The sequence below is a fragment of the Miniopterus natalensis genome, chromosome 2, assembly GCF_054644295.1.
Source record: "Miniopterus natalensis isolate mMinNat1 chromosome 2, mMinNat1.hap1, whole genome shotgun sequence".
Taxonomy (NCBI): domain Eukaryota; kingdom Metazoa; phylum Chordata; class Mammalia; order Chiroptera; family Miniopteridae; genus Miniopterus; species Miniopterus natalensis.
The window spans coordinates 109,949,182-109,960,436 of record NC_142082.1 but is presented as its reverse complement, the minus strand read 5'-3'; the positions used below and the strand labels follow the sequence as shown (position 1 = coordinate 109,960,436).

The 11,255-nt window shown below is 34.4% G+C and overlaps 1 protein-coding gene across 2 annotated transcripts in view; it reads right to left on the bottom strand.

Moving 5' to 3' along the window:
- EEA1 (early endosome antigen 1) overlaps positions 1–11,255 on the bottom strand; it is a 131,770-nt gene that overhangs the window by 55,572 nt on the left and 64,943 nt on the right. For both annotated transcript variants that reach the window (XM_087814497.1, XM_087814498.1), the window contains one exon: positions 3,126–3,464. In XM_087814497.1, coding sequence (XP_087670623.1) covers positions 3,126–3,464 — 339 coding nt within the window. The remainder of the gene's footprint in view (positions 1–3,125; positions 3,465–11,255) is intronic.

The window sequence follows — 11,255 nt, the reverse complement described above, 5'->3', positions numbered from 1 at the left end:
CCACCTTAAAGTCACATTTTGAGATATATACTTATACATATATGTTCTTTAATAAATTCAGTTTTGTAAACTTATACACATAATTCTTTATTTATTATATTCCTAATAATGTTAACTATGTGCCAGGCCCTATTCTACATGCTTCACAAGTAGCAACTAATTTAATCTTTCTAATAACCCCATAAAGACAGTTCTATTATTATCCTCATATTATAGATTAGCAAACTGAGACACAAATTAAATAACTTGCCTGAGATCGCATGGTTTGTAGGCCACAGAACTAGAACTTAGGCAATTGGTTCCTAAATCCACAAATAAACCACTATGCTATTCAAGATGGCATGTTAGATAATTTTTTAAAGTAAAATTGATGACATCTAATCTTTTAATTAAGAAATCATTATCTGCACATCTGTGACTATTTTAGAAGTGCTCATAAACACAAATATGAAGAATATAGGTTCCTTTGTTACTTTGCTACTTTGTTGACAATTGCCAACTATCTAAGTTTGTCAGCACTGAAATGAATGTTGATTATGATACAGTGGAGAGCAAAACAAACCCAGTTCATACCTATACACTTTAAGGATATTGAAAAAAATATTTAAGGTGAGTTTTACTTAAAGCTTTACTGAAAGCTTTAAGTATAGACGTGGATAGAGTACAAAATAAAACAAATTCCTCACATTAAGACGCTCACAGTCCAATGGGAATTGTAGACAATATGGAAGTAAGCAAAAAACTAATATACAATATAAAGTGTTATAAAGAACAAGAAAGAAGAAGCTTGCTGAAATAAAGAAGGGGTCAGACTATATGGAAAACAAGCTATATTGGATGGTCCCATAAGGCTTTATTGTAAAAATGACACTTGAGCCAGCCTTGTGAAGAACTGCAGTCAAGAGCACACTGAGAAGAAAACACAGGCAGAGGACCTAAGGCAGGAAAGCACTTGAAGTGTTGGTATGTTTGAGGAACTGAAAGAAGAACAGCATGGCTTCACAGTGATAGGAGATGCGTTTGAAGACATAGTGTAGGGCCATACCACATACAGAGGCTTACATACCAAATAAAGACATTTGGTTTCAATTGAAAATGTAATGCAAAGCCACTTTAAGCAGTGTTAAGGAGAGGAATCAAGTGATATCCTTCATGTTTTAAAAAGATGTCTCTGCCTTTTGCATGGAGAATAGATCAAGGAGGTCACTAGAAGAAGGGAAGCTTGTAAGAAGGCTAATACAGTAACCTAGGTCAGCAATGATGGAGGCTTAGGTTAAGGGTGGTAGCAGTGTAGAGGAAAAGAAGTGGACAGATTTGAAACATACTTTGATGGTAGAATCCAGACAGCATGCTGAAAGAAAGAAGATAAATGGTATCACTTCAAGGTCTTCAGTATGACCTCTTTATTTTGTACAGAACTGTGACTAAGCCCAATATTCACACATTCAAATCTTTGTATAAAAATATGTTTGAGTAGGTTCTCAAAAATTCCCAATGCCCTTCTATCCACTGACAACCAAATAAAGCCCAAATTTCTCAGTCTGTATTCAAGACCCTGCAGAAAAGTCCCAAATGCTCTTCCACAATGGTCCATTCTTATTACACATATCTTATTCTAAGAGCAAATCAATGTCCCTTCCTGGGTTTTATAATATTTTCCTGCCACTAGTTTACTCTCACTAGCCCTTCTGCCTGAAAGCCCGTGCTGCCTTCAAACTACTACTTGCCTAAACCTATCCAATGTTCACAATTTCAAATACCACTTCTCTTTTACACAAAGCTTTTCCTGATCACATAACTGGACAAAATAATTACATAATATGAAGTACTATGGGGGAAGAAAACAGGAGAGGAACTCTCCCAAATTCTCATAGTACATGGGATCATTTTATTATAATTCTCACATTCCTTAGTAGAGGACAGTACTTGCCTTATCCTCAGTGACATTTTCATAATCACTTAAGGTCGGTACTGTGTCCTCTTTCATTTCTGTATCTCCTAGCAACAGGGACAGTGTCCTTTAGAAACCATAAATGCCCAATTTGTTTATCTGAACTGAAAGTCAAATATCTAAGTTATTTTTAAGTTATTCACCAATATCGCTAAGCCTCTGTTTCCTTCCATTATGAATGTCTGTATTTATTTATTCACTTACTTACTCACTAAAACATTTGCTGATAAACAAGCAATGTGCCAGGTAGTGAGGATAAAAAATGAATAAGACATGGTCTTTGTACCCAAAGAGTTCAGAGTTTAGTGAAGAAAGACATATGGCAATATAACTATACTGTGGTAAGTAAAACAATCAAGGTATGTACATGCTTAATCCATCTTTTGGGGGAGGTTAGAAGTGGCACTGTTCAGAAACACATTTCTAGAAAAAACACCAAGTGAAATAAGTATTATTTATCAAGTAGAAGAGGAATAGGAAGAATATCTCAGGACAGGAAGACAAAAAAATTGATGCCCCAAAAGCAAGTATCACTACCATTTAAGTGAAAATAGCTGAACATTACCAAAAAACTGGCTGAGGACTTAGTTCTTCCCCAAATTTCCATTTTCAATCAACTTTTAATGTTATCTATAAGAAATAACTAGAATACATAATTTAAAACTTAAGTTAATAGCAAAGTCAAAATTTGCATTAAATGTCATCTGATAGACTTTATTTATTTATAAGAAATAGCTGTTAGGACTAATACATTTTCTTCCTTTAAAATATCTAATTTTTATACTATTGGTTTAAAAATAATATTTTAAAATTTTAGTAAGAAAAAAATTTTTAATTAAAGAACAGTCAACAATTTGAATTAGTTACAAAAGCTAATACCTGCTGAGAGTACCTACCATGAGCCAGGTACTGTCCTAAGCAATTATATGTATTAAGTCATAAACACTTCACAACATTACTATATGATAGATAATATCATTTTTTTCTCCTCTTAAGGGAAACTGAAATGAAAGGAAATAAGATCTGACTCAATACTACAGTTCAAAAATTAAAAGTTAATTTTTTTAAATGAGAATTTTTTTGATAATGAACTATAGTATGATCAAATAACCATCAAGCACACTAAGAAGAAACCATAGGAGGAATTACAATAAATAAAAGTAAAATCTCTTACCTGATTAATTTCACTTTGGAGTTGTAACCCATGCTGCTCCTTTTCTTCTCTCTGCTGTTGTAGCTGTTTAAACTCTGCCTTAAGATGCTGGTACTTGGTCTCTACTTCTAATAGTTCTTCTTTGAGTTTTTGAGTAGCTTCTCCTTTTTCACCTAATTCTGCCTGTATTCTCTGCAATGTGCTTTCAGATGCAGATAATTTTGACTGAAGCTGTTGACAATCTAGGTCTTTTTGATGAAGACTTGCTTGTATATTCTTTTTACTCACACATTCCTCATTATGTTTCTCTTCTAATTGAGTATAGTTCAGTTCTTTCTTCAGCAACTTTTCAGTCAAGTTCTAAAAAATATCAATTTAACAACTTACTTCCTTTTCTAATATTTTTAATTATTCTAATTATTGAAATAATTTATACAGCAGTTCCATCTCCTACTAAATGTTTTAGTCAATATTACAACATAAAAACAGTTAAAATATTCTAGTCAAGAAGAATTAAATTATTACATACTAACTTATGATTTTATTATTGGCCCATGTGACTAAACCCTTTAATATAATTTAAGAATTACCAAACAACAACTAATGAAATTGAAGCAGTAATAAAAAAACTCCCAGCAAACAAAAGTCCTGAACCAGATGGATTTACAGGCGAGTTTTACCAAACATTCAAAGAAGACTTAACACCTATTCTATTCAAACTATTCCAGAAAATTCAAGAGGAGGGAAAACTCCCAAACTCTTTTTTTATGAGGCCAGCATCACCCTAATCCCAAAACCAGATAAAGACACTACAAAGAAAGAAAATTACAGGCCAGTATGCCTAATGAACATAGATGCTAAAATCCTCACTAAAATACTAGCAAACCGGATCCAGCAATACATTAAAAAGATCATACATCATGACCAAGTGGGATTTATTCCGGGGATGCAAGGCTGGTACAACATCCACAAATCAATAAATGTGATACATCACATAAACAAAGTGAAGGACAAAAACCATATGATCATATCAATAGACGCAGAAAAAGCATTTGACAAAATCCAGCACCCATTTCTGATAAAAACTCTCAGCAAAGTGGGAATAGAGGGATCATACCTCAACATAATAAAGGCCATATATGACAGACCTACAGCCAACATCATACACAATGGGCAAAAACTAAAACCATTTCCATTAAAAACTGGAACAAGACAGGGATGTCCACTTTCACCACTCTTATTCAACATAGTACTGGAAGTCCTCCCCATAGCCATCAGACAGGAGGAAAACATAAAAGGTATCCAAATTGGAAAGGAGGAAGTAAAACTGTCATTATTTGCAGATGACATGATACTATACATAGAAAAGCCTAAAGGCTCCATCAAAGTACTACTAGATTTGATAAACGAATTTGGCAAGGTAGCTGGATACAAAATCAACATCTGGAAATCAATGGCATTCTTATACACCAACAATGAACTTTCAAAGAGAGAAACTAAAAAAGCAATACCATTTACCATTGCAACTAAAAAAATAAGATACCAAGGATGTAAAAGACTCAGAAAACTACTTGACACTGAAAAAAGAAATAGAGGAAGATTTAAACAGGTGGAAGAAGATACCATGCTCATGGATTGGAAGAATTAATATCATTAAAATGTCTATACTACCCAAAGCAATTTAGAAATTCAATGCAATTCCTATGAAAATACCAACAGCATATTTCACAGACCTAGAACAAACATTTCGAAAATTTATATGGAACCAAAAAAGACCCCAAATAGCTGCAGCCATCTTGATAAAAAAGAATGGAATGGGAGGGGTCACATTACCAGACTTCAAACTATATTACAAAGCCACTGTAATCAAAACAGCCTGGTATTGGTACAACAACAGGCTTATAGATCAATGGAACAGAACAGAGACCCCAGAAATAGACCCATGCCACTATGGTCAGTTAATATTTGACAAAGGAGGCAAGAGTATCCAATGGAGTAAGGACAGTCTCTTCAATAAGCGGGGCTGGGAAAATTGGACAGATACATGCAAAAAAATGAAACTAGACCACCAACTTTCACCATACACAAAAATAAACTCAAAATGGATAAAAGACTTAAATGTAAGTCACGAAACCATAAAAATCCTGGAAGAAAACATAGGCAGTAAAGTCACAGACATCCCACGTAGTGGACTTTTCACTGATACATCTCCTAGGGCAAGAGAAACAAAGGAAAAAATAAACATATGGGACTACATCAAACTAAAAAGCTTCTGCACAGCAAAAGAAAACAGCCTCAAAATACAAAGGAACCCCATGTATGGGAAAACATATTTGCCAAGGATGAAGCTGATAAGGGGCTAATTTCCAAAGTGTACAAAGAACTCATAGCACTCAGCAAGAGAAAGACAAACAACCCAATTAAGAAATGGAAAAAAGGACTTAAATAGACACTTCTGCAAAGAGGACATACGGATGGCCAAGAGACACATGAGAAAATGCTCGACGTCGCTAATCATCAGGGTGATGCAAATTAAAACTACAATGAGGTATCACTTCACACCTGCCAGAATGGCTGCCATCAACAAATCAACAAACGGCATGTGCTGGCGAGGGTGTGGAGAAAGGGGAACCCTAGTACACTGCTGGTGGGAATGCGGACTGGTGCAACCACTATGGAAAACAGTATGGAGGTTCCTCAAAAAATTAAAAATGGCCCGGCCGGGCGTGGCTCAGCGGTTGAGCATCGACCTAGGATCCAGGCGATTGGGGTTCAATTCCCGGTCAGGGCACACGCCCGGGTTGCGGGCTTGATCAGTGACTCTCTCATCATTGATGTTTCTATCTATCTCTCTCTCTCTCCCTCTCCTTTCCTCTCTCTGAAATCAATAAAGATATATAATAAAATAAAATAAAAAGACATTTAAAAAAAAAAAAAATTTAAAAATGGAGCTGCCGTTCGACCCAGTGATTCCGCTCCTAGGAATGTATCCTAAGAATCCTGAAACATTCATCAGAAAGGATATATGTACCCCAATGTTCATAGCAGCACAGTTTACAATAGCTAAGATCTGGAAACAGCCCAAGTGCCCATCAGTAGATGAGTGGATAAAAAAGCTGTGGGACATTTATACCATGGAATACTACGCAGCTATAAAGAAGAAGAATCTCGTACCCTTTGGGACAGTATGGATGGACCTGGAGAATATTAAGCTAGTGAAATAAGCCAGGCAGCGAAAGACAAATATCACATGATCTCGCTTATATGTGGAATCTAAAGAACTTAATAAACTGATGAACAGAATAGATTCAATGACATGGAAGCATAGATGAGACTAATGAATATCAGAGGGATGGAGGAGGTTGGGTGGGTGGAGGGGGAGAGAGTAACCAAAGAATTTATGTGCATATATACACAACCCAAGGACATGGACAATGGTGGGGAGAGGGACTGGGGAGGGGGAAGGAACGGGGTGGAACGGGTCATTGGGGAGAAAAGGGGACATCTGTAATATTTTAAACAATAATAAAAAAATAAAAAAACTTACAAAAGATTCTTGCTTAAATTAAACTCTTGTCGTTAAAAAAAAAAAAAAAAAAAAAGAATTACCAAACAAACTTTGACATGAAATGAAAACCCTAAAATCTACTAGATTATTTAGGATAAGAATATTTATATTCTCCCATTTGAGTTAAAAATTAAAACTACCTTTCTAGCATCAAAAATTATCTTGAATAACAATATGCTATGGCAATTCTGATTTCTGGCTTTGCAATTTCATAGTTGATAAGTGTTTTAGCATAACAATACCATTCACTTCTCTAGTATGCCTGATCCTACTCATTCCTTATTTTTGTTCTCGATAAGGACCATTTTTGAGAGTCACAAGTTTAAGACTAATTCAAATATCTCTCTAAGTATATAAAAATAGTGATTTAAAAATATCCCCTGCTTTATATTGTTATTTTATTTTATGCTATCAAATACAAAATGTAAAAATTATACCACTAATCAAAGATATGAATCAAGACTAATCAAATGTCAGTCAACAATTTACATCAATTTAAATCAATTTACATCAATTTAAATCAACACATTAAGAGGCCACTATAAGCACTTGGATAGTCGATCCATGGACATTTATTTTACTCAGTTTTTATATTCAGTGTGCTAGAAGGGAATAATACAGAAAGAAATGGAAGGGGACAATCAAAGCCTCTGGCCTAATCTAAATGAAACACATACATTAAAAAAATAATTTTCTTAGAAAGTTAAAACATAATGTGCAAGCAAAAATGGATTAACAAAAGCTGTGTCAAATTTCTTAAGCGCATAGTTTTTTTTAAAATAAAATGAGGAAAGTTAGGTGGAGCTAACTAGTAAGTTCAGATCACCTAAAAATAAAGTTTGAGCTTAGTAAAGTGGTGAGAGGAGTTAAGTAATAGGTGTACATGACTCATGCCATCTGCTCTATACAAACATATAAAAAGACAGAATGGAACAGACAAACAAGTTGCATGTGGGGAAACACTATTACCTCAAGGGGAGTAATAAATCTAGGCACCAAAGAGGGAAAGGCAGCAGTAACTTATCTGAGAAAAAGTGCATTAATGTAAATTGTGAAATAGGAATATATTATATATATTATAGAAATAGGAATATATTATATATATTATAGAAAAAAGCAGTGTCCAGAAAGATGACAGAAGCATATATGAGAGACAAGATGGGAGAAACCTTAGGGGTAAGTAGAGCAACTAGAAGTTCACAACAAAATTAGCCAAGAAATGTATTCTTTGACCAATGAACAGAAATAGAAATAAGAGGTAGAAGAACCAAAAGACTAGAGAAAAAAATAATGCTTTCAGGTTAAACTATATATTAGAAAAATTCTCTTTTTATAAAAATTTCTTTGTCTTATAGTTAGTAACTGCAAATCTTTCTTGACATAATTTTAGATTTTCTCTTTTAAGAAAATAACATTTATTTTAGAATTTATAGTCTAAGTTAAATCTATTTATTGATCTATGAATGTGTTGTATCTTTTTAAAGAAAATTCTAAGTTACTGAATTCATGAATGCAACCATGCTCACAAATACTGAGAACTTGGGCAGATATAATTTTAAAACATGATACAGAAATTAAGGCTGGTAATAAATCAGTCTCCTTCCCCACAGGCCTACTTATAAAGTGACCAAGTAATCCCAACAGTTTGATAAATAAATGACCCCTCAGGCATCTTCATTCTTTAAGAAGAAAAATACATAACCACCACTGACTGTTTATTATGGTCTTCCCATAGAATCTGAAGCAAAAGAGTACAGTGAATACATACATGGTGTTTGAAGATTGCTTTTTTAAGTACAGTAGAATCCATTAAAGGGAATAGTAATTGCCCTTGCATTTATCCATATTAGTCCTTAGAACAAAATATGAGATAGACATAATTATCCCCATTCTACAGACAAGGAGGCTACAGTGGAAAGAACCCAACATGACTTGGCCAAGTGGCAGAGTCACATATTATGATTCTAAGTCCAATAAATTTTTCACAATACAATTTACACACTCAATGAGTCAAATTGTGCTCCCCAAAATATATCCTATTTAAGTTTAAATTATAGAATGAATGTTTAGCCTAGCTCATAACATAATTATCATTTGGTTAAGCAAAATTCTTCCAAATGTTCAGTCCTCTCTTGATTTTTTTCACCAACTGTTCTCTCAACATATTTTTTTACAGAGTCACTTTCCCTGTATTGGGCTCCATTATTCACTTGTTACTTGCCCGGGAATAAGAATGAATGGAAAAAAAAAAAAGCATTTTTTAATGCTTGATAGCTTACAGAGTGGTTTCAGGGGTCTCATCTTATTTGTTCCTCAAAATAGCTTGAAGAGAAAGAACTAAATGACCTGCTTGTAGCTGTCCAACATCTCGTATTTTGTGCTCTTGCATATACCCATGCCTCCTGTGTATCTAGTTCTCAAAATAATGTCATTAACCCCTCTGCCATGTAAAATGCTCTTTAGAACCCTTAAAGACTAATCTAAACCATTATGTCTTCTACAAAAGCCTTTCCTGAGTTACTAGGCAGTAAGTTAGGAAAACTCCCGCCTTGGTCCTGACCCAATCCTGTACACAACACTTACCAAGTAAAAACAAAAATGAACACTCACTGAGGTGTTTAGTAAATGTCAGAAACTGGTCTAAGCACTATTAATTTTTTTTTAATACTCCTATCAACCCTAAGAGGTAAATGGGTATAACAGTACTTAGCAGAAGAGGAAAAACTTTGAGAGGTTGAGTGTCACAGCCAGTCAGTAGCAAAGGTGAGATTTAAACATGCCTTTGACCACTGTACTATACTGTTCATATCAATATGCCACTTTGCAACAAAGTGGTAATACAAGCAATATAACTACTTGCCACATCTGGCTCCCGCTTGGCCTATAAGCCCCTTAATACTGGGACTGTTAGAAAGAGGAGAGCAATGAAGGATGGTAAAGGGATGAGAGATGAGACTCAAAAAATAACTCAGTCTCTTTCAATGACCTATATTATATTGATAGCTTTAAATAAGCATAGGATTTGCTCAAAATTTAAATGGAAATAGTTAATTAAAATTGAGCTGCAGAATTTTGTTTAAATGTCAAAATATAATTCTTATTAAAAACTAAAAAAGAAGTTTCTTCAATATTCCCCTTTTGTTTTTAAGTTTTCAAAACCAGTAATTACAAAACACTGGTTTAATGCTGAAAATCTTGACATTAGCACAAAAGCAATTTCCTATTCATTATACATTATAGTGTAACCTACCCACCTGGATGTTGCTTATGATCCATAAAAACTTCCCAAGGCATTTTATGTAATAGCCTTCAAGAGACCATATACTGAATAGAGATTTCCAAATTCAAAACAATGGGATATCACTGCTGTCAACAATTATGGTTTCCCAAGGACATGGAGTGAGGAGGAGTGGGATAGGCAGATAGCAAGGACCATAAGTAAAGGAAAATGCACCTCTGAGCTTGCTCTAACTGTAGGGAAAATCCTAAAGAGGAAAATACCTTGAGGGGGGAAAAAATTGTGAAGTCTTGCACAAGTATTATTAAGATTAGTATAATATCCTATTCCCTAATCAAAAATATTCTAATTTTACTATACTAAACCATCTTGATTCCACGTATTTATAAAATAGCCATAGTACTTTAACAATGTGTGTGAATACACACACACACATACACACACACACACACATACACACACAATCTGTGCTGCATTATTTGACCATATACCTCAGGCTATCAATATCAAACATGTCCTTTATTAATAGCTTGTTTCAAAAATACGTAAGAAATTACGCTGAGCATAAGCATCCACTGCATGTACACATCCTGGTCATTTTCTAAGAGGCAGACTGCCAACCCTGGTGAACTGGTATAATTACTTTGGAAAATAGTTTGGGGTCACCTAGTAAATTTGAGCATGTGTACAGCCTACAAAAAAATTCAGTTGGGAGACATGACAAAGTGGACAACACCATGTGCAGGTGAAGGCAGAGATTGGGGTGATGCATCTACAAGCCAAGGAATGACAAAGACATCCAGTAAACCACCAGATGCTAAGAGACAGGCATGGAACAGAGTTCTCATTCACAGCCCTTACAAGGAGCAAACCCTTCTAACACTGATTTTGGACTTCTAACCTCCAAAACTATGAACCAAGAAACTTCTGTTGTTTAAGCCACCTAATTTGTAGTACTTTGTTGTGGGAACACTAGGAAGCTAATATACCTGCCAATACTTATTATGTCAGTCTTTTAAATTTTAGCCATTCTAATAGAGTATGGCAGTATTTCACTATGTTTTAAATTTGCATTTCTTGGTAGTGGATTTCAAGATGGCAGCAGATTGAATGGAAGCTACACTGACACTCTCCAGGAAAAATTCACTTGGGAATATATAACGGAGAAATTCTTGCAAAAATGCATGAGATTTATATGTGAATATCTATAGTTGTAATATTTGTAATAGGAAAGGAAATAAAACTGTGTTAAAATGGAAGTACATATGGATTACTTCTGCTGTGTTCCAAAGAAAAATATAATTATCACATGAAAAAGCATTTTTTGTGTTTAAATTATACACTG